This window comes from Aotus nancymaae, unplaced genomic scaffold (assembly GCF_030222135.1).
Source record: "Aotus nancymaae isolate 86718 unplaced genomic scaffold, 86718_ANA_hifiasm-v0.15.2.pri h1tg000065l, whole genome shotgun sequence".
In the NCBI taxonomy this organism is placed as follows: Eukaryota; Metazoa; Chordata; class Mammalia; order Primates; family Aotidae; genus Aotus; species Aotus nancymaae.
In genome coordinates this window covers 12,145,676-12,170,513 of record NW_026988480.1, presented here as the reverse complement: position 1 = coordinate 12,170,513, position 24,838 = coordinate 12,145,676, and the positions used below count along the sequence as shown (strand labels likewise).

The 24,838-nt window shown below is 39.6% G+C and overlaps 1 protein-coding gene across 3 annotated transcripts in view; it reads right to left on the bottom strand.

The window, feature by feature from the left end:
• Positions 1-24,838, bottom strand: part of GLI3 (GLI family zinc finger 3) — a 272,398-nt gene that overhangs the window by 71,790 nt on the left and 175,770 nt on the right. For all 3 annotated transcript variants that reach the window (XM_012473481.2, XM_012473500.2, XM_064366746.1), the window contains 3 exons: positions 13,059-13,264; positions 9,943-10,089; positions 4,917-5,118 (listed from right to left, as the gene is read on the bottom strand). In XM_012473481.2, coding sequence (XP_012328904.2) covers positions 4,917-5,118; positions 9,943-10,089; positions 13,059-13,264 — 555 coding nt within the window. The remainder of the gene's footprint in view (positions 1-4,916; positions 5,119-9,942; positions 10,090-13,058; positions 13,265-24,838) is intronic.

The following is a 24,838-nucleotide window of genomic DNA, read 5'->3' as shown; positions in this document are numbered from 1 at the left end:
TGAGAATTTTAAAGACATCAGTAATTTGGCACCGTATTCATCTGTTCTTCAGTATGTTTCTCAATTCATTGGTGTGTTTTTTCTTGAACCTAAGCAAGGTGTTTATAAAGCACAGAGCCAAGGAGCTATGGAGGCCGAGCTGACTCCTACCCTGCCTCAGACAGCATCAGTGGACCTGCCAGATGCACCCTTACTCCAGGGTCCTAGTGTCGGAGAGGGCTGATGACACACAAAACAGAAAGCACAACTTGCCTTCTGGCCATCAGGCTGAGCTCATCAGTGTTGGCAGCAGAAAAACCCTGCACAGTCTTATGAAGCTGGCAATCTTGGCACTCAGTGGGGTGATGTGAAACATGGGAATGTCATTTTCACTGAGATCTCTTTCCTGGTCACACCAGACTTAAAACTACTAAGAATATAAAACCACTTTCAATGTAGCCATTCAATAGAAAGTGAGAGTGCTACCCAGTGGGTTAGAAATGAGTGAGGTACTCATTTCTTCATACCATTTACATTTGCCAGAAGACGACAGAAAATGGGGGTGACTTAAAACACCTTCTCTTCCAGTGGTGGCTCAATTTCCTAAGGGAGAAGGTTTTAGCAAAGGTAATCTATTTTAATCTACTGTGATTCATTGGCTATTTACAACATTAGTCTTAACTATGTAGAGTTGGGGGGTTACTGGCTGTATTTGATAAATATAAATTATCTAGTCTTAGATGGGAGTCTTCTGGGTGATGGAGAACCCGCAACTTCTTGAAACAAAGAATATTTTATAACATACTTTGCAGTGTGCATGGAGTTATTTTTGAAAGCTATTTTAATTATGAGATTTAAAAAGACTTGTCATGTATGTCTAGACAATGCATTTTTAAAAATCTGACATAACCAAGTACTTTTATAATATGCCAATGGGCTTTTGTGAATTAATATTAGTTTACACGATATTTTTATAGTACTCTGGATTATTAAGTAAACATATAAACAGAAAAACCACACACAAACTTAAAATAGGCATTTGCTTTTTTAATCCTTTATTTTGTATCTACCCCTCTGTCTCTGTATCTATCAATCTACAGCCAGGTAATAACGTAACACTCATATAGATTGCAGCTTTCAGAAAACCAGAATTATTTATCTACCATGTAGAAACTTACTTTAATAAGGTGATGATGAGAATTCTAATTACTCTTGGGAGAGCTCCTTAATTTATTCGCTCAATAACTATTTACTGAATGGTGTCAATATGAGAGAATGCAGGTGTCACAGGGGTGGGGACAAGAGGTACACAGACGTTTGCTCTTTGGTGCTTCTGTTCTATTGGAGAGAAATGAATAGCAGACTACTAAAGGAGAAAGTAAATATAGAAATGTCAAATGGTGGTAAACGCTATTATCACAGGCATCTGTGAGAACAGCATTTGCACTAGGGCATAGATGTGAAGGAGACAGCAATAGCATTTCTTAGATAATGAATGAGTATCTTTAAACATTTAATAACATGTTTAGAAATGTAAACATAATTACTGATGCACTGCCAATACCAACAGCAAATTAGGTATCAGAAAACATGTAAGTGTGAAAGCCGTGTGTTTAAATTAACAAGCAGGAAACTGGAGTGCGAGTGCCGACGCCCACTAGACAAGGAACTTTGCTAACTTCATCTTGCAAAGACCCACTGGGCTTAGGTGTAAAACAAGAATAAGGCCGGGCGCAGTGGCTCACACCTGTAATCCTAGCACTTTGGGAGGCCCAGGTGGGTGGATCGCCTCAGGTCAGGAGTTCGAGAACACCCTGGCCAACATGGGGAAACCCTGTCTCTACTAAAAATACAAATATTAGCTGGGCATGGTGGCGAGCCCCTATAATCCCAGCTACTCAAGAGGCTGAGATAGGAGAATCACCTGAACCCAGCGGGTGGGGCGGGTTGCAGTGAACCAAGATCATGCCACTTCAGTCTAGCCTGGGAAAAAGAGTAAAACTCTGTCTCAAGAAAAAAAAAAAGAAAAAGAAAAGAAAAAAGAATAGCACCACTTGCTTTGCCAAAGAGCTGTGATGTGAGATCGGTGAGTGAGCCTGAGCCTTGCGCCTGCCCTGTGACTCAGCAGGTCGCAGAGGCTAAACGCACCTGAAGTCCACTTTCTCTCTCATACCTCTTTCGCTGTTGAGAAAGCCAGCCACCTTTCCCAGATGTCTCCTTGTTTCCTTTCCTTGCCCTGTCCTACTCTGGTGCTACCCCTAACTGATTATTCCTGAAGTCAGTTTTTGATCTCACAGAATGAAACTTAGAGCCAGTGTAAGCAAGGCACTAGCATTCCTTTAGCTAAAGAACTGGCAAGTGGTGCCAATGAAAACAATGATTATAATCATTCGTTGGGAAGCCGATCTCATCTTGGGTAGTCTGCATTACCTGCTGTGTGTGAGAAAAGGCATATCGTCCTAAAATATAGCAAATGCATACTAAAGGGGGAGAGATTGTACTGGGACAGGAAAGACGCAATTGAAAGTCTCAAGGCAAGAAAGACAATGAGGACACAATGGGCCCATTTTCTTTCACCTAACTGTAACAGCCTCCAAGGACCTGACTGGTCTTTAAGTGAATCTCTTCTTCCATCTCTAATGATATAAAGAGGTATGATATAGCTCCTTGGAGACAAGATGGGCAGTGATGATTTCAAGTCAGCAGATTGACAGTCTCGTAAGTACTGACACTAGCTTACCTGGGTGAAGATGAGGACACCAGGAAGTCTGTAAGGACTAAGGACAGGTCGCTGGGGTAAGAATAAATAAAGATAGCATCGTGACCATTTCTGTACCATATTATAATCTATGTCCTTTAGATGCTGTAAAAAGTCGAGAGCTGGGCAGAGAGCAAGAGGCAAGAAAAAGTATAGAAGCAAGAGAAACGAATGTTCATGAAGTGATTTTGTGTGTTATTTTCGTGAATATCACTGTATGTCACATCTCTGCTACTTGGATGCTATGACTTCTAGTCATGCGACGTAATAATTGCATAATTGCAGTAAAGTGACCTCCAGTCCATGTCAGTCCATGACCTGGGAATATCTGCCAGGAGTGCAGGTACAGGCAGGCCAGGGTTGTGAGACTGGCATGCTCCCATGGGGCCAGACTGGGACGGAGAACAGGGCAGCACAGACAGGACTGTGATGGCTCCTCCACTGGATGAACCATTCCAGCTCAGCTCCCCCTGAAACTTCACCTCAGGTAGGAATCTCATCCTGTCATTACAGATCCACACCAGCTTTAGTAAAATGTGCCTTCTTCTTATGCAGGGAGTGTCTTATCTGTAGTTCACAAATGTAAAGACTCAACTTCAAAGAGCTGAGGGGTAAGTTAGGTTTGCATAGCTGGTTGGTGGTAAAGCTGGAATCTGACCATAGACATATTCAACTCTAACGCCTGTATTTGTGACTGCAGTGGTTAATCTGGAAAATGCCCCAGGAGCCCTCCCTGTGTATGGACTGCTCTCATGTGAGCACAGTTGCTTTCAGCTCTCCATGTTTCCACACTTAAGTGACCACATGAAAAGAACAAAGAAAAGCAGCAGAAAATGACATCATTTAAAATTAGGATTTACCACATTTAAATATTAACTCGCCTACCGAAGAACATTGCTGATAATTGAACAAGAAAAGAAAAAAAAAACTGTAATGGAGAACATTAGGGAAAGACAAGGGTATTCATTATTTTTAGTAAATGTGGGTATTTTGCTACTGCAAACACTTCTTTTTCTGAACTGATGAGGTTTCCCTAACATGTATATCTACCATGAAAGACCCAACGACGAACAAATAAATCTACTGCCCATTCATAGAAGTAAACAAAACCTCACTTATTAAAGCCAAGGCTAGTGAAAACATTCGTTAGTATGTACTTTTCAAGCAAGGAATTATTCATGGTTAACAAAACTACAATTCAAAAAGATTGCTACTAACTGAATCCTTAAATTATTAGCAAAAAATTTAGGGAAAATGAGAGCTAAAGTTTATAAACAGTATTGCTAAATTAATTGATCAGAGTACTAATTCTATGTCTCAAATAACCATTTGTGAGCTGGCTTAGTTCAAACAGTAAATGGTCAGCTAACTCACCTAAAATTTGTATGTTAACTCACTTCTATTTCCTACTTATTGACATCAGTCCAAGTTGATCATTAGCAATGAGAAATATTTTATGTTAATCATGTTTACAAGAGTCTGTGCTTGTACCTTCACATGTAAGAACAGATGTGACGTACTTCATGCAAGGAAGTGTCAAAACACTTTCCATCAAGCAAGGAGCTATCCATGGTTAACAAAGGTGTATGGACAAAATAGGGATCTTTCATATTAAGCTAAAAATACTTAACAGAAAAACAAAGAAATATTCTTTTGCCAGATTTCCTCAGATAAGTATGCCTTCCAAGTCATCTGCACTTATTTTTCATCAGACAAAAAGCCCTGCTGTTCCTCTCTCCCTCCCAATGGACTCTTTTCTCTTAAGAGTTGTAGGACAAGACTTCTGCCATGACTGGTCTTTTTATTTTGTTCGTGTTCTGTACATGTGTCATACAACCAGGTATGAAGTCAGTTTTTCTCTACAGAACATTATTAGAAGGAAAAGGCTGTATAAAAAGATTTGCCATACTCACTGTCTCTACAAAGTGGATTTCATCATAACTGAATAACTGCTGTTTTTATATATTAACTAACGTCTGCAAATAGAAAATAATCTGAGGCCCAATAACTGGTTTTGCAATTCACTGTGATATCTGACCTGTCGCTTGCTATACGCACAGCATCATGTGGTTTTACTCCTCTTCATAGGCAGTCAGTACTGAAAATGCATCACTACAGGTGCAGACAAGGGCTGACATTACATTTATAAAACACATAATGGATTCAGGAAAATACATACCTGATTGCACTTGCAGATAAGTGACCATAGGAGCCACTTGCTGAAGAGCTGCTACGGGAATTATTGAGAATCGTGACCAAGGAGTTGGGAGACGTCCTTATCATGGTCTGAAGGTCAAAGCTATGATCGGACAGTGGTGATATGGACAGTGTACGTTTTCGGCTCGGCCTGGCTGACAGCCTGGGGCTGGGGAATCTGGTGCCTGTTATATAAACAAAACAGAACCTAATTACCTGCAGTTGGACTCTATACCAGTTATTTATTGCTACTCGCCTATGTAGAAGAAGTGAAGGATAAGAAGCTGGCAACTTGCGGCGACAAGCACCTCTCCTCCCCCATGTGATCTACTAGCTACAATTGAGGAAATTAGGGAGAAATATTTATCTTCCAGGGGCTTACCTCGGGGGAGCTCTGTTTATTAATGTGCAAGCAAAATGATAAATTGCTAAACAAAAGGGAGAGACTTTTATGTGTTATCCCTTTCATTTCTAGTGATTTATGAATCTGACGGCTGCTTAGATATTCCTATCATTAATTCACCACAAGCGACAAAGACAGTGGTTCCCACAGTTGCAACACACCACCCTCCCCACCCCAACACACACCATTTTAATTCATGAGCCAAAGGAAAAAAATGAATTAAAGTATCCTAAGATTAAAAATTCAGTTCAGTTATGCCCTCAGTGCCCAGTGATTTCGAGAGTTACCTGCTCCATGGTATACTTAAAGCATTACTAAAAAAACTTCTAAATAATTACCCTGAATAAGTGGTTCTCAGTTGAGAACAATTTTGCCCCTCAAGGGACATCTGACAACATCTGGAGACATTCTGGTTTTCAGGACTCAGGGGTGCTATTGGAATCTAGAGGGTAGAGTCTGGGGATGCTACAGAACATCCTATAATGTAGCAGAGTCACTCTCCCCACAATAAGGAATTATCTGGCCCAAATATCACCGAGGTTGAGGACTTCTGCCCTACATTCCTCATCATCTAAGAGGATAAATCCCAAGAAACATTTAAAAGCTGGGGATGTTGCTTGTTTACAGATTTTCCAAGGTGGAGGAGAAACCCTTTCGAGCATGATAATGAGGTACAATGAGCCAATAGGGCATTTTAATTCTTCTCTGGACCTTGCTTCTCCAGTCAGACCCAATAAAGGGTAACACATTTATTAGAATTTTTAGCCTTCAAGAAGATTCCAATGATGAAGTCTTAATCTGGAGGCCAAATCTGGAGGTGAGTAACTCAAACTTAAATGAATCCCAACTTAATACAATGGTTTCTTCCTGAAGAGTTCAAAATGAAATGCCAATTTGCATTCAAATTTGGTAGATATTAGAGATCTGAATTGCAAGACAAAGAGATGAATGTGGCCCACAGGTCCATTCTGCCTTTTTGAAGGTCACATTTATATTACAGAGTCATCAAACTAAAGTTTAGTGAAAGAATGAGAGTATGATCCCACCAGGTAAGAGGCAAACCAAACATGATTAGTTTTAAATAAAATGAAGAGTTTCTAACATCTCACAAAATGAGTATACCAGTTTATAGGAACATGGCAATTTTACAGTACCCAGAAAAACCGAAGTACTAGGTAATCTTTCTTAATTAAAAAGATGTCCAGGCTCTTGGTCTCCAGAAAATTCTTTAGGAATACTTTTTTCAATAGAGATGGTTCTTGACAGAAGATAACAATCCAACATGCTTAGAGATAATTTAATAAAATGGGACAGATGAATATGAAAGACTTTATTCTCAATACTATAGAAATAATGGGAAAAAAATCCACAAGCTGAAATTTAGTAGGTTAGTGCCATCCATGCATAAAACTTAAAAACCGACTTGAATGATGAATGTGGTACCTACTCAAATTTTTCTTTCAGGCACATCTAAAATGGGTTCCTTCATTTAGAATAGCCTGATTTAGAGAATGTTAGTACAAAATAGCAATCCCAACTATGTGCATATTTTTAGGCACTGAAATCAGCATCTTACTTTTATAATGGCATCTGCCTTAAACTTTCATACAACCCCTTCACATTTACTCACCATGAGAGGCTAATTCCATCATGGAAGTTTTTCAGTGAAGAAATACATGTTACTTCCAAGTAACTCCAAGGACAAACCAGATTTATTGTCAACTTCCATATAATCCTGGACAACAACTGCCCTTCTCAATGGTACTGAGTGATCGCTGGCAGCTAGAAGTTGACAGCACATGCTAGACATCCTGTTAGCCATCCTGATACATCCTTAGAAAATCTCTAACTTTTTACATCACTAATTGTGATGCAAAGAAGCCCATTTGATGCTCTCAAACACCAAGAGCCTTAGATCCCCCTCACAGCCTCTAAAGAGGGTGAGGGGCCTCTCAAGACCCTTTCACCCCTTCCATGAAACCCTTTGGCTTGCTTACAGCCTGGCTGGAATCTTTCCTCTCTCTGTTTTTCCTTCCAAGACTGGCTCTTATTTAAGTTTGTTTCCACCAATATAAATAGTGTGGTCTTCAGGGGCCCTCATTTCTAGAACATTCCTTATAGGGAGTACTTGCTATCATATCTTTTAGGGTCACTCCAACCCTGAGAGGTGGAATTGGAACCATAAACAGATGAGTTTATCCTAACAAGCTACATATAAACACTCTGCCCTACATCTTGCTGAAACCCAGATATGCCCACTATTTAAAAGTCAGGTGCTCATTGAACCCAGTTTACTGAGGGTTGTGCTAATTAAGAAGTCCTAAATATCTGTAACAAGGCATCAGAGTGACCAGACAGATCCCAGGTTTCGATCTACCACTGCAGAAGGACATCCACTGTAGGAATTGAGGATTAGTGTTTCACTTCTTTGTATGGTTGAAATTTCTGGGGAATCTTCTTATATTCTAACTAAATAACTATTAATAAATGCTACTTCAATTGCTTTAGGGGAAAAGAATATAATGCCTTAAGAACTTTCCAGTCCTTTAATATGTTCTTCCCAACTCCTTAATAACCAAGCAAAAGAAGAGAAACTCAGCATTTGGGGACAGTGAGTTGGGATACTCTGTTGAAGGGAGTTGCTAAAAGACAAGGTAAGCATTCTCAAAATAGCCGAAAGAGAAGTAGCCCAGTTCTTCACTGATCATACAGCTTCCTTCTTAAATATAAGCCAGAGCATTCTTATTGTTCTAACACAGATATCTCCGATCTGGCTTTTTGTTAATTGTTTTGTTTCTCTATTCTAATAAGAAATTCTGACAAAGAAAAAGGAGGTTTATTTTTATGTGATGAATGATAGGACATCTAAATTCCTACTTAATGACAATCAATTTACCATATACTCAGGCAAATTAAAATTCCTTTAATTAGTTTTTACAAAGTAAAAGGGTAGCTTCATCCTTTATTTAGATAAAAACCGCCACTGCCTGACTAAACACATTCTCATCAAATAGGGAAATAAATGTAGGCTGACCTTCCAAGGATTCTCTCTTATTTTAATTCTTTATTTGCAGATTTTAAATAACTGATTTGCATAATAACACAACTTTTTTTTTCAACAATCGCTAATTGAAATGTGGTTATGATGAATCTGAAATGTAAGCTCTCTATGCTACAAAGCCAAACAACAAAACCCCTGCAGAAGATGTAACACATTTCTTTTACTTTCCGTGTGGTAATGAGCTTCCTGGTGGACACCAACACACTCTTGTGTTCCGATGAAACACACAAAGGTAGTTCTGGGTGGTGAGCAGACTGAGGCTGTAGATTGTTTACCCCTGTGTGAAACAATCACCTTCTTTCTATTCCAAGCCTCAGGACTGAATAACTAGAGTTGACATAGGCTCACCCTCTGTCACAGAAGAATCCAAAGAGATTGTAGATGGAAAAGCCTAAGTGAATCGCTGCTACGAGGAAAAACAAACAAGACTCCAAGAAAATGCCCTACTCAAAGTCATATTGTTCTCCTATTCAAAGGTAGTGGCTTTTGCTGCTGTATGAGTTGGATGACACTTTAGGTTCACTCCAGAGCGCCCTGTAAACAGATGTGTCCTTAAAGGATCTGAAGAGATGAGAGCTCTGGAATGCTCTGACAAGAGGTAATTATAGGCTTATTTGTCTATGCGTCTACATAAGTAACCCACAGAAATCACTACACACTTAAGGGACCCCAAAATAAGTGATACAACATGCATCAAGTAATCTCATCTTATTCCATCGCTAGGTACTAAAAGGAGCCCCTTCTGATTTAGAAAAAAAGTTTTAGTTTTTTCCAAATAAGCTATTTGGTAATTATCGATAACTATTCTGATCCTCTCATATATTCAGTAGCTACAAAAGGTCTTAGTGAAATATAATTGTTTAATATAAAGAAAACATATGGGGCAAACTAAATCATTTAAGGTAAAAATGTAAAACCAAAATAGGTATTTTTTAAAGTTAATTTTTAAAGCATAAAATCCATGAAACCAAGGAGTGGGAGGGTGAAATCCATCCATATATCAAATCCTTTCCCTTATTTTGTTAGCAAGATAATCACGGCAGGAAAAAAGTTTTTTTGGTTAGGGGAGACAGGGTCTCACTCTGTCACCTAGGCTGGAGTGCAGTGGCATGACCACGGCTCACTGCAGCATCGACCTCTTGGGCTCAAGTGATCCTTCTGCCTCAGCCTCCTGAGTAGCAGGGACTACAGGTACACGCCACTACACCCACCTAGTTTTTAATTTTTTGTAGAGATGAATCTCACTGTGTCACATGGGCTGGTATTTTTTGACCAGTTAATATTTGTATATCACTGTCAATTACAATTGCCTGCATCTGCCAGTTCACTGGTATCCTTGAGCAAAACAAGGAGTCCCAGGATGTCCAAATCTGTGGAAGCTTCTAGAAAACCATGGGAACCAGAGCACCAAATGGTGGTGGTTCCACTTTTTCCTCCAGATTGCAAAGTTACACAATTACCTAATCTTTGTATCTTCCTCTCTGTTTTATAAAGTAGTAGCCTTTCCCCTTTCCCAAGACTCTAGAAAACAGCCCCGTCACTTACTATCCATAGCATGAAGATATTCCATGTGGATGGCCCCTGTGCCGGCAGTGGCAGCTGAGGGAATAATGTCTGCATAGGGACTGCGCTGGCCGGTTAGCAGGGCCATCTGATGATAGTACTCTGCTGGGCTGACTCCTGCATGGGGGGCTAGGAGGAGACAAGAAATGTGTGGTTACTAGTGAAAGAAGGTCAACTAGAAGTTTCTCTTGAGGCATCTCAGAGTCCATCACACAACCCACATCGCAATTCCTTTTATGGCTTATTAGAGTAAAGCTCCTTTAACACAAATTGTGCTCTTACATCTATTAGACATCTTTTATTTGAACATAAAACTGAAGGAAAAGAATAGAAAACAGTGAAATGCATTACAAAGTTTTTGATGTTAGTCTAAGAAATTATCAATAAATCAGAATGATTAAAATGTATATATGTACATAACCACATTTGCCTCCCCAAATAAAACCATTTCTTATATCAGATCACCATATGTTTGCATTTCTTATAAGAGTAGACAACTTAAATGACTATGATATCTTTCCAGACATACTTAAAATACTTCTGTAAGCTTTCTGACAAGTGTCTGAGTTAACTCTCACTCACATGAAAAGTCAGGGTTTACCAGTATGAAAAAAGACAGCAGAGCTTTAATAACACAACTGAATGATAAGCTACAATTTTGCATTCCATAATTTAAAAGCTCTCTTTTCCTTTTTTTCATTACAAAATCAAAAAGAAAATATACCTATCAATCTGGAGTAATTTACTGCCAAGACTCAGCTTTCTAACAGGATAATAATCGGTTTCTACCTGCCAATTTTCGTGCAAAAGCAGCAAGATATCGCAGCAGTTCTGAGGGTGGCCTCCAGACTCACAGAGATCTGGATTTAAACTGGCTCCATGAAGTCGTCAGGAGCAAAAATTAAATGATGTATGTAACATGCTTAGCACTTAGCATTTAATCAATAAAATTTCACAATTATTATCTAGAAATACCAGCATCTAGCGATAGGTTTGAGGGTATTTTATATTTGTTTCATACACTTTTTATCCATGATACATGGTAAAGATAGAGATGTAAGGGAAAAAAGCATTACACCACAAGAGAAATATTAGTCATGTTACTTTATTTGATTGTATTAACTGGATTCTTGAGAGGCAAGAAAAGGAAGGCAAATCAACCAGTCAAAGAATGTTTTATTTATACTCATCATCAAATGCCATGGAAAGCAGACGATAAGAGTGATTTCAGTAGTTTAGTGGTATGACTTTCCATGGACATGAATAAATTTCCACAAGCCAGGCAAAATTCCAAGTTCATGGTCAGCTAACCTCTCTCTCCCCTTCAGTATATTCTCCTTGTTAGTCATTTCTACCAACTCCCAAGTAATTGATGGAGGTGATTCTCCAGTTCTTCAATTGCAAAATAAAATGTGAAGCAGAAAATTTAACTTATATTTGATTTTTATTTTTAAAATGTGAATCTTGGCCAGGCAAGTGGCTCATGCCTGTAATCCTAGCACTTTGGGAGGTAGAGGCAGGTAGATCGCTTGAGCTCAGGAGTTTGAGACCAACATAGGCAACATGGCAAAACCCTGTCTCTTAAAAAAATATTAAAAATTAGCCAGGCATGGTGATGTGCACCAGTGGTCCCAGTTACTTAGGGGGCTGAGGTAGGAACATGACTTGAACCCAGGAGGTCCAGGCTACAGAGAGCTGAGATTGCACCATGGCATTCCAGCCTGGGGAACAAAGTGAGACCCTGTCTCAAAATAAAATAAAATGTGAGTCCTGCTCAAAGAGCAAAACTTATTCTTTAGCTATTCATATTACTAACTAGCAAATTCACTGCACTGAATCAAAAAAAAAGTGGCTGTTGCTGAAGGAAAGCTATTTCTGAAAACCCAAGTGAGTGGATATTTCCTGAGACACCGTGTAGCTTCCCACCATGTACACCCAGCCTCAGGAAGAAGTCTACACAGAGAATGTGAATTGGGCGTGGAAGTTGCATCAAGCACTGCTCAGTGAAATGAAATGCCTGGTGTTTCTCTGAAGCGGAACAGGCAGTGGTGACTTCTCCTACAAAGAATTCATAGCCTGCTACCTGCAATTAATAGATGATGCAATTCTGGACCTTGATTCAGATTCCAGTGATTGTTGGGCAAGTGAATTTCTGTGTGTGCATGAGACAGAAAATACTTTTCCTGAATCAGAGGACCAGTTTATAAGCTGGCACCAGGAGAATACACAGCTCCAATTAAGAAGAGTCATGTGAAAAGTAATAGGGAGACTAATAGAACCAACAGGAATTTGATCCTTGAGAGCCTACAATGAGCATCAAGTATGATAAAGTCTAAGCTCATTTCCTTTCCCAGTACATTCTTCTTCTGTTTTCATGTGGCATGGCCAAGGATAGAAAGCACATGCAACAGCCCCGGACCATCGTGTTTTCTTAGACCTTGCCACTCAGAGTGTGGTCCAGGTAGCCACAGCACTAACATCACCTGGCAGGTTTTGAGAAGAGCAGAATCTCAGGCCCCATCTGCTCCCATCTGATGGGAAAAAAAGAATCGTCTTTTATCAGGCTCCCCAGGTGATTCATAGGCACACTAGAGTTGAGGAAACACTGCTGTAACAGATCTGTATAAATGTGCCTAACACATCTGTATAAATGTGCCTCTCAGACCCACAGAACAGAAGAGTGTTCATCAGAAGGTGAGTAAAACACTCAAGTTACACATACACGTGCATGAACGGCTACAGGGCCAGTCTAATCATATGTGAAGCCGCAGAACAGAACCCTAGTTACCAGCAGGGATTTGAGGTCAGAAAGATTTTGCTTTGAATTCCACCTCTGCCCCTTACTAGCCATGGGATGACTGGGTTGCAAGTAAATCCCACTGCACATTGCTATTCTGACCTGAAAATGGAGATAATTAACACCGCCGCCAATGAGGTGCTACAACACTGTAATGCAATCATGCATGTAAGGCACAAAGTACAGCGCCTGGCACATGGGAAACACTCGCTAACCATCAGGTCTACTTTATACACACCCTGGGTGAGGAGCGGGGAGGAGGCTGCGTGATCTCAGGAAGCAGAATCCATCCTGGACTTACCGTCTGTAGGGCTCAGCCCACGAGTTGCTGAGATCATGGAGAGCGACGGGCTGCTGTGCAAGGAGCGGATATAGTCCATGTAGGGATTAATGTAGGGATGCGGAGGGCTGAAGGGAGACTCGGAAGCAGCAGCGGGGTTCCGGTGCGGGGAGATCCTAATGAAGGGCAGGTCCGGATAGGTCGGGCTACTAGATAAGGCAGAAGGCCTGGGTACAAAGAAAACCAGACACAAGGGGTATGCATAAGACAAATATCTCCACAGGCAGAGGCTGTCTGAGAAAGAAAATAAGATTTTAAGTGAATTCAAAGGAGTCTCGTGGAAAAAATAGCAGGAAAACACATTTGAGTACGATTATCTTAAAATCAGCATGATATAATGCAGGCAGAACATCGCTGTGCAATTATTTGAGCAAATAAATTGACCTCTGAGAAACTTCACTGCACTCCAAAATAGTGAAATAAAGGTCAGCCTATGGCTTCCTCTATGAGAAGAAATTCTAGATAACAGGCAACCGGGCTTAAAGTGGTTGCTACAATGGTTATTTTCCACTTGACCCAAATATTGATGTCAGCATTTAAAACTTACCTCTTACTATTATGGTGTTGCTAAAAATAAGAAAGGAAAGAAAAGAGAAAGGAAAAGAACAGGACAGGACAGGACAGGACACAACACAACACAAAACAACACAATACAACACAACAGAACGAAATAATACAATCTCAAATTTGTCTGGTCTAGAAGCCTCACCATGCACATGGCAGAGCTGTCCATAAGGAAAAAGGCTCATTGTGAAAGTCTGTTTAGAATCGGGAAATCGGTCTACTCTACAGTTCCAGGCACATGAATGTTTAACTTCCAACAGTGGTAAGTAAAATGAGGTTTATGGATACGGGTGTGAGTGTTTGGAAGGCAACTCCTCCTCTCTGTGCAGCAGCACCTGGAATCAGCTTTCTGCTCAAGCCCTTTTCCGTGCGACATGCTGATGAGCCACGTTCAGTGAGCAGTAGCAACTTAAGTGCTCCTGCGTTAGAAAGTTAGGGAAGAGAGCGTTTTTGATCAAGCCCCTGCCTTGGTTATAACGAGCTACGGTAGAATGTAGGTTTTTGGTTAATAAAAATAAATTCTAAAACACACCTTGTTACCACCATACCCTGATCTGCGTTGGAGAGAGGTTCCTCAGAATCCCCTCACACCTGCCTCCCCACAGCCACAGCCACACCCCGGGACAGCCACTTCTAGAATGGCCAGTCTGCATAACCTCCCGTACCGCCTAGTTCCCTCTCTAACAGAGAACATTTGCTGTGGACAATCAGGGAACTGGCTCTGACAGGTTAAACACTTGTGCTCCCCCTTTTCCTCATTCACAGGGGGTGCGGCCATACAAAGGAGAAGCCCTGATAGAGGCAGATCAACTGAGAACAGCAAATTCCTCTTCCACCACTGGCTTTAGGAGTGAAATGAAAGGGAGGGGGAAACACACTTTCTCCTTGTAAAGCAAACACTCACGCACAGCCTCGGCCCCCATCACCCTGTCAGAATATAATCTTGGCAGAAGCCAGCTCCACTAAGTGCACAGCGCGGGCACTGAAATAAATGAAATCAAAGATCAGATAATGAATTTTCTCTCAGTAGAAAATAAAAGAAGTTGAAATATGGTGGTGGGGGTGGGTTTTCTCACTTTCTCCTTCTGACTCTTTTTCTCATTTGGAACTTAAAAAAAAATGTGGCTTTTAAACTTGTTACTCAGATGCTACTTTGGGGAAGCAAAATAAAAACCCAAAGTTTTCTAAATTTACATGTGGGAAGAGTAAGAAATTACCACCAGCAAATAGCTATTTCTTTCCAAAACAACTTGAGGCTTTCATACCCAATCAGAAATTAGTAAAATGGCTTGTTTAAATAGAAATACGCATAACCTATTAGTCTCTCCTATTTTAGCTCTTTAATACAAAACAAGTTAGCTTTCTGTCCTTTGTTAACTCAGCCCCTAAGCTCCAGTTAGACGTGTCTGTCATTGGTTAAATCTTATACCATATTTAGATGTGTTTGCTACCTTAGAAAGTACAGAGGATGCTCTAACCCATTCATTCATTCTTCACAAGAAAGGACAAGCAATCCTTCCAATCTGATTCTAAACACAAACTTATTTATAGATTTCCACTGAGGGACTGGTGCCCCAGAATGCAGAAAAGCCATTTCCAAAAGCCAAGAGATGATGCTTCCTGGGCCAGCTTTTGTGATCCACGAATAACGTGGTCTGAGCAACATGAACTAAACAACAGGGTGGGCAATGACATTTCTTACTGGTTTTTCTTGATTTAGCCAAAGATTGGAACCTATTATTTCTCCAAAATTCCAGAGTTGAGATGAGTAGTAAGAATAACCCTAGAGGTCCTAATTTTATTTTGGAGAATTATGCACAGGAAAACTAATCAGCATCTAGAAAAACATAAAAATTATGGAGGCTTTCATTAATCCCAAAGAAAGTCTACGAAGCTGTTTTCTCCTTACAAGAAAGTCTATCAAGTATGATGTCCCTGCCATTGCTTCACTTGGATTCAAGCCCATCCTACCAGGACACTGAAGGTATCTACTAACCAGCTTCCCACAAGTGAGTCTCCATGACCTGGTCATATCTTCCCTGGCAGAAGCACAGGGCTCTATGGTTCTTTTACACACTGCTAAGAAGCAACAGTGGACAGGAGGGTTCATCCAGGATTTGATGATAAAGTCAGGAAACTTCAGCCAACTATCATGAAGGTCTCATTCAAATGTGTCCCTTCCAGAGAGATGCAGCTGAGGAGATATGAGATCACCTATTTCCAAACAGGGTGGCTAGACATGTCATTAGACAGGAATGCAAATAAGAAAGCTGAAGTTAATCAACTGCTCTAAAGAAACAAACTATCTAGTAATCAAAGGCCATCTGCTCCCAGTATAAGAAGAGAAAAGTGTTTAATAAATGTTATGCAGAAAGGGGTCATCAGGAATTCTAGATACGGATTTATCCAAGCAGTGGGACCCAATGCAGGTGGACCTCAGCCTTCATACCCATCTTCTCCTTGTCCTTAAAGGTCCAGTGCGGAAGATGACAACCTTGTGGGAGTCTTGGGAAATTGAAATGAGTGAAGTCTCATGTACTGAGCCTAGTATATACTGAAGTCTCAACACATATGCACACATGTATATAAATATACACATACATCCATGTATGTAAAATCACATGTGGCATACACATCACATACTGTGCTAACATACTCCACCAGTAATACACATATACGGAAACATTTATATACATATGTGTAAATGTATATAGGTATATGCACACATATAAACATATATACATGCATAGTAGAGGTAGCAAATGCAACATACTATGTGATTTCAAATAGTGAAATATTAAGACATTCTTTTTGTTAACACTTTGTTTAGAGCAATTTAAATTAATAGCAAAATTGAGCTGTAGTAAAGAGATTTCCCATATACCCTGCCTGCACATATAAATAGCCTCCTGCCATTATGAACACCTCCCACCAGAGTGCTACATTTGTTATGAGTAATGAGCCTACACTGACGCATCATCGTCATCCAAAGTCCATAGTTTAGGGTTCACTCTTGGTCTTATCCTTTCTATGGGTTTGGGCAAATGTATCTACCATTACAGTCTCATATTGAGGAGTCTCACTGTCCTAAAAATCCTCTTTCACCAATTCTTCCCTTCTTCCTTTTCCCAGCCCCCAACCCCAGGAAACCACTGATCTTTTTACTCTCACCATCGTTTTGCCTTTTCCAGAATGTCATACAGAATGTAGACTTTACAGATTGGCCCCTTTTGATTGTACTATGCATTTAAGTTTCCTCCATATCTTTTCAAAGCTCATTTCCTTTTAGCACTGAATAATATTCCACTGCATGGAATAGCTTATTTATTATTCACTTACTGAAGGAAAGCTTGACTGCTTCCAAGTTTTGGCAATTATGAAGAAAGCTGCTATAAACATCTGTCTGCGTGCAGGCTTTTTGTGTAGAGGAATCCCCTTTCCATAGCAAATCTGATCACACTAGTTGGCTTTGCTCCCCTCCTTGACAGCACCTTCAAGACACCTCCTTGAATTTTCCAGGACCTCCCTTAGTAAAATCATAAAGTCACATGAAGTGGTTAAGAAAATGAACTCAGTAGTCAAAAGCAAGGGCTTTGAAGGAATGAGATTTGAATTCAGGTTTCTTTACTTATTCCCTCATTCAAGCATCTCAAGCATCAGTTTCCTTATACACAAAATTGAAACAATCACAGCTCCCTCCAGGGGCTGCTGTGAGGGCTGGAATCCTGTGTGTAAAGGCAGGAACACAGTGCCTAAGTGCTGTGGTTGTTGATGTTCTTGCAGAACCAGCCAACAACACTTCTTTTCTTCTGACTCTAAACTCAGAAGAAGAAGAAAAAAACAAAGTCCAAATGGCAATTTGTTCCCTAGCAGAGCAGTGGCTGGTATTCAGTTTCTCACTGAAGTTTGGTCACTTGCTAATTCTGTTTCCACATCAGGCTCTTGTGAGCTGGGTTAGCATATATCTCTAGCTCTGAAGTGTCACAAAAATGAGTTTCTAAGCAAACAAAGTTGAGCACCCAAACTTGAACTACAATCGCCAAACAGCCTCCTGACTGATGTAAATTGTCTTTAAATAAAGGTGCTTTTAACCCTACCTAACAGAGCCACCTTCAAATTCTTGGCAGCTAGATCATTTGTCAGTTATTGTAGGTTTTTGTTTTGTTTTGTTTTTGAGATGGAGTTTTGCTCTTGTTGCCCAGGCTGGAGTGCAATGGCGTGATCTTGGCTCACTGCAACCTCCACCTCCTAGATTCAAGCAATTCTCCTGCCTCAGCCTCCCAAGTAGCGGGGCTTACAGACATGTACCACCATGCCTGGCTAATTTTTTGTATTTTTAGTAGAGACGGGATTTCACCATGTTGATCAGGCTGGTCTCGAACTCCTGACCTCAGATGATCCATCCCACCTCAGTCTCCCAAGGGACTGGGATTACAGGCATGTGCCACTGCACCCGGCCCAGTTATTGTGCTTTTAACTGGAAAGCAAATCTGGGAGAAGGTTAAGCTCCTTAAATTTAACAGGCAGACATGTGTTCACTGCTGTGTGGGGGACACTCAGGATTATTATTCAGAGGAGAGCTGAATTCCACTGAAGGAAAAGGACAGGGGAGGTATGGAGAAGGCAGCCACAAAATTTCCTATATAAATTACATATATTTTCCTATAAACGACCATATACTTGGCCTGGTAAATATTTGTCAAGCTTGTTAAAAACCTTCATTTGAGGATTATAAGTAGTGCCAGGAAAAAATTATAGGTGTCTCCTCGATGTACATTTTTAGTAGATACACACAGAAATGAACTGAAGATCACTGCTTTCAGTCACTGTGGCTGTCCACCTTCTCTCTGTCCTGGGACTGTCTGTGGCTCAGTCATTGGAGGTAAACACAAACCATGGAAAGAAGAACCAAAACAACAAACATTCTGAGAAAAACAATGACATTCAGAACTAGTACAAGAGCAGACATTCATGCTACTTCAGTTGCAGCAGAAGAGTATAGAAATATACCTGTGACCCTCAAAACTAAATCTGACAAACTGCTGTCTGGGCTCCAGAGATTCCCAAACTATAGAGGGTTGTTGGGGCTGCAGGCCATGGCTGGAAAGACGTGCCTTGCTCCATTATCCCTGCATCTTGGCTCCTGTATGCAAGGCCTCTGTGTTCACTCAGAGATAGCGAAGGCCCCTTACGCTGTTTCTACCCATTTGTCTTCCAAGATGGTGAAGACCTAATGAGTCACTGGCATTTTGTTTCCATATTGCCCAGTGAAAATTGGGCAACTATATGTGAAACACAATTTCTGATAGAAGGTAGGAATTATTTTGATCTTCTACCAAAAGACAATAAAACAATATAAAGTTGTTTCTGTTTGTTTAGATAACTTGACTTCAGAATAATTTTTTATGTGGTCATGAAAATAGATTACAATGAAAAGAGTAGAGGATTCTTATCAGAGCATTTTGTTTGTTTGTTTGTTTTTTTGTTTTTGAGACGGAGTTTCACTCTTGTTACCCAGGCTGGAGTGCAATGGCGCGATCTCGGCTCACCGCAACCTCTGCCTCCTGGGTTCAGGCAATTCTCCTGCCTCAGCCTCCCGAGTAGCTATGATTACAGGCACGCACCACCATGCCCAGCTAATTTTTTGTATTTTTAGTAGAGACAGGGTTTCACCATGTTGACCAAGATGGTCTCGATCTCTTGACCTCGTGATCCACCCGCCTTGGCCTCCCAAAGTGCTGGGATTACAGGCTTGAGCATCAGAGCATTTTTAACAATATACTACGATAACCTTAAAAATAAAAGCAGGTTGCAGAGAATAACTGGACTTCTTAGTTAGAATGAAATGTTATTATATAATCTAATGCATTACTGCCTTTTCATCTATCTTACTGGGTTGCTAAAATGGCAAGATTAAAATCACAGTGTTTAATCATTTGCATTACCCATTATGAGAGCATTAAACAAGGTTTATATGCCAGATTATTACAATTCGCTTGCACATTGCTTGGGACACTGTATACATATCTCCTCCAATTCTGAATGACTGCTCCAACTACTAGAAGACTGAAATATGTTGGTTTTTTACATAAGCTTATTTTTTGTTTGTTTTTTTTATATAACAAGTAGACATCCTTCTTTATATTTGAGCAGTGGTCTAATAGAGAACAGAAGATAGTTATCCATTTTAATGCATTTTTAACCAATTAATTATTCAATAGACAGTTTTAATAAATCAAATTTATAATAAAAAAGTTTGCTTTTGCCCGAGTGCAGTGGCTCCTGCCTGTAATCCCAGCACTTTGGGAGGCTGAAGCTGGAGGATCACTCAAGCCCAGGAGTTCAAGATCAATCTGAGCAACATGGGGAGACCCCATCTCTAGAAAAATAAAAAATAAAAAAATTAGAGTGGCATGGTGGCACACACCTATAGTCCCAGCTACTTGGGAGGCTGAGGCAGGAGGATTGCTTGAGCCTGGGACGTTGAGGCTACAACAGACCATGATTGCACCACTGCACTCCAGCCTGGGCAACACAGTGAAACCTTGCCTCAAATACACATATTTATATTATTATAAATATCTATATATTTTTTCCTTTCCATACACTAAAGAAAACAAGTATCTAAAATGTTCATGAGTGAAACAGTAGACACTGTCATAAATTTGCACAATCGTACATTTTGTTTTTTCCTCTATGCAAAGTAAGCTTCCAGATAACCTCTGCCCTAGAAACGCCACATGACCCTGAAAGGTGCCAATGGTTATGGTGGTTATTTTCCATTTGCTCTCCCACCTCCCCAGGGCCATGGCCTGTGGAGGGTGGAGGTGGTCTTTAAGGTCTGAATCAGCTGGCTCGCCTTCCCTCCAGTCTCCACGTAAGGGAAGCACAGCAGGAGTTGGCAGTAGGGAAAAACAAGTCCACTTTTCCCTCTCGATAGCTGTGGCTCTGCAGTATGGCATTGCTCCCCCAGGGTCACTGCTCCTGGTGGACGAGCCCCTCCTCTACTGCTCCAGCCCTCACTGAATCACTTATTCACTCCAAATTCAACTGTACTAGGTGCTTTACTATTACTTGTTCGTCCCCTTAACCCTACCCCAACCTCTGTACTTACCCACTCCATTAGCCCCCCAGGCCCCTCCTCGATAAAATGATTCCATTTCCAATCCTATTTTTATCATTTTGTAGCTATGAAATACTTTTCCATGAATTTTTAATTGGTGTATGCTTTTTACAAATTTACCATTTTGGATTTTAATTTTTAAAAACTACACATATAACCACACAGATAAATATTTCAAAGATGTCTTCATTGGATATACATTTGATATGGTTCGGCTGTGTCTCTATCTAAATCTCATCTTGAATTCCCATGTGTTGTGGAGGGGACCCTGTGGGAGATGGTTGAAACATGGGAGCGGCTATGTTCTCCTGATGGTGAATGAGTTTCAGGAGATCTGATGGTTTTATAGAGGGGTGTTTCCCTACAAGGACTCTCTTCTCTGTCTGCCGCCACGTGAAATGTGCCTTTCACCTTCCACCATGATTGTGAAGCCTCCCAGCCATGTGGAACTGTAAGTCCACTAAACTTCTTTCTTTTATAAATTGCTCAGTCTCAGACATGTCTTTATCAGCAGCACAAAAATGGACTAATCCAACATTTTATTGCAAATCCATTTCCTAAGAATCCATTATGATTTCTGCACCTGGGAGAGACTTCAAGGAGCATGATATATGGTCGCATGGTCCCTTCTCTAAAACAGCCTACAGTCAAATGAGGTGAAAGGGTACACTCAAAAGAAGTGTGTATGTGTGGATGTGACCTAATGAGTGACACAGCCAAAAAGCATTCACAGGATGCTCCCAAAAGCATCTGGGTCATGAAAAATATGGACTACAAACCAGTACAAAAAGTAAATATGATTTGAATGGAAGGGGCCACTAAAGGTGAGGGCTAGAATTACACATTAATGCTAAGGTGATTAATATTTTCTTATATGAAGAATTTAAGGGCTAAGGCTGAATTTTCTAAAGACAGAGAGGGGAAAAGAAATATTTGTTTTAATGATGAAACATTACTTCAAGAGATTTTTGTAAATAATTTTCTTATTTTTTATTTTCTATTCATGTCTGAGTATTAAAAAAAATTTCATATTCCATGAATGAAAAAGTCAAGTGATTATTTTTTTAAAGTAGACATTTACTATATCCAAGCTATTCAAATCTAACCAATGTCAACATTTTAACATAATTACTTCCAGCATTTTCTCAGGTCTTACGCACTTCTTACCTATTCAGAATAAAAATCACATGTTTTGAATTATACTTTCTTAATATGGTAAGTTTTTTCTATTATCTTTTAACTGTCCATAAACATCATTTAGAGTGCAGTGCAAATTAAAACCAAAATGAGTTATCATTAAACATCCACTAGAGTGTCTGAAATTAAGAAGTCTGACAGTGACAAATGTTGATGAGGATTTGGGCCAACAGGAACTCTCAACGTGAGCACAAGCTGGCACTACCTCTTTGGAAAACAGTCAGGCATCAGGTACATGCATAAATTCTTACTATATAATCCAGCAATCCCTTTCCTTGGAATGTATGAGACAATCATGTGTGCATATGTGCCATGTACTCAAAGAATCATAGCAGCAATATTCACTTAAAAACTGGAAATAACCAACACCTATGAACATCAGAATGGACAAATAATTCATATAATGAAATAATAAACAGCTATGAAAATGAACAAAATACAACATAAAAAATCTCACAAACATAATAATGGATAGAAGAATACTAGCACACACAAAAAAGAATGAAATAATTTCTTTTGAAACAACCTGGATGGAGCTAGAGGCCATTATTCGAGGTGAAGTAACTCAGGAACGGAAAATCACATACCATATGTTCTCACTTGTTACAGAGCTGAGCTATGGGTATGCAAGAGCATACACCCAAAGTGGTAGAAAGGACTTTAGAGACTCAAAGGCAGCAGGGGGCAGGGGAAGCTGTGGGAGGGAAGAAAGGATAAAAAACTACATAATGGGTACAATGTACACTACTGGTGTCACAGGTGCACTAAAATCTCAGACTTTACCACTAAACACTTCATCCATGTAACAAAAAACCACTTGTACCCCCAAAAGCTATCGAAATAAAAAATATGTAACAAAGAAAATGGGAAGTTCATCAGAAAAAATAAAAATAAAAATAAACTAAAAAAAGAAGAAATTTCTGGCACTAAAGAATATAATGTTCATTAACATTTATATAAAGTTCATTAACAGACAGAAGTCAACTTCAGTGTTAGGACAGTCAGGATAATGTTTACCTTCATTAGGTAAACATTAGGTGGGTGGAGAGTGTGGAAGAAAGGCTTCTAAAGTGTGGGCATGTTCTGTTTCTAGACCTGTTAAGGGGTTAGACGTTTCCACTCCATGATCATTCATCATATTTTACTGAGCTACATGTGTACATTTTGTGTACCTTTCTCTGTATTATTCATCAATAATTTTTTAAAAGGATACATGCCAAATATATCGAGATTTCCCATAGTGGTTTCAACCATTTCAATTAAATTCAGAAAATCAAATTGTTATACATTTTTATTTTTCAAAACTTATAAAATATTGATGCTTTAAAAGGTATCATAAATAATAACATATTTACTGCTATAAAACAAAAGTAGTCTAGTTGACACAACAGTCTAAATTCGAAGTAAGCTATGGAAGGTGGACATCTGTGTATTAACTTTGGAGAGGGCTGAGGCTACTGCTAAGCCAATCAAAAGAGCTTCTTGTGAAGAGAGAGGCCAGACAAATACAAGGACATTAGTCATGTCCTTCCAACAACCAAAACAATGTTATACAAGTATCACTATATGAGAGCGATGCAATTGTTTATAGCTGAAATTGATTTCATTCCTTCCAGGAAAGACTGAAAAGAACAATGTGCTAAATTTGTCTCTACTCTGTACTGTAAATATAACTCTGTATTAACAAATTAAAATATCAAGGTCAAAGAATTAAAAAGAAAGTCCATTCCAGCCATTATAACGTGCAATGCACTGTTATTAAAAACAGATCTTAATGGATATACTGCTGGTTCAAACATGTACTTGAGAGCTAAATGACCACATCTCATAGCATGGGACTGTGTTCTATCCCACTAACCCTTGCTTAAAAAGAGCTCAATGTGTGTCTCACATTTTAGAATCAAGAACAGAAGAGAGAAAAAAGTGGTGAAAAGTGTGTATCTGAACCAAATGGCAGATGACTTGTTCTTAAATAACATACATTTTAAATACTTTAATTCCATGAATACACATTATATTTAAAATTATTATTTTAGCAGACTTATTTTGTCCTCCAAATTGAGTCCAGATAGTTCACACAAAGGTATCCTTGTTTCTTCAATGTCTAATAAATGAAGACGATGTTTTCTTATCTTCTTCCCCTGATTACTAGACTTGGTAAGAAGGATAAAACCAGTAACTACCATATAAAAATGTTTTAATATATAATGTATGTACTATATAAATATAAAATGGAATTAGTAACTATAAATGAATATAATATTCTACTTATAATTATGAAATAATTACAAATTATTAATTATTAATTAATATAATAAAAATAAATGTGAGAACTCACTGTTAGAAGAACTAATATGCTATGGCCATCTTTACAATGTCCACAGAAATACCACCTTGATGAGGAAACAGCTGTAGCTGTCAAAAGAGACATTCAGACGTCCAGTCGCAATTCTTTTCCTACCCCCTACTGCCATGTTGAATCGGGGATGGAGAGCTGCTTTCATTGGTTGGGTTGTGTGACATCTGATGGGGCTCTGTTTTCTAGACATTTTCCTAACTGGTCTGTATTAAGAATGCACATAGATATTGTCCTTTCCTCTCCTCTTCCCCTTAGATAAGAAGTAGTTACCTTTGAGCAGCTAAGCCTTTTCCCTTAGGTAGTCCCTTTTCCTCCAGTGGAGCAGGCCACGGCTAATCCAGCCAGGCCCAGATGATCAAAGGAGTCTCTGCTTCCATCTCACTCTCCTGCTCCCTGTACCTGGAAGTGTGCACTCAGTCAGCTGTTCTATACACCAGTTGCAAGATCTCAGGCTTAGGTTTGACTATTGGGTGAACTAGATCTTTAAAAGCCTTCTTG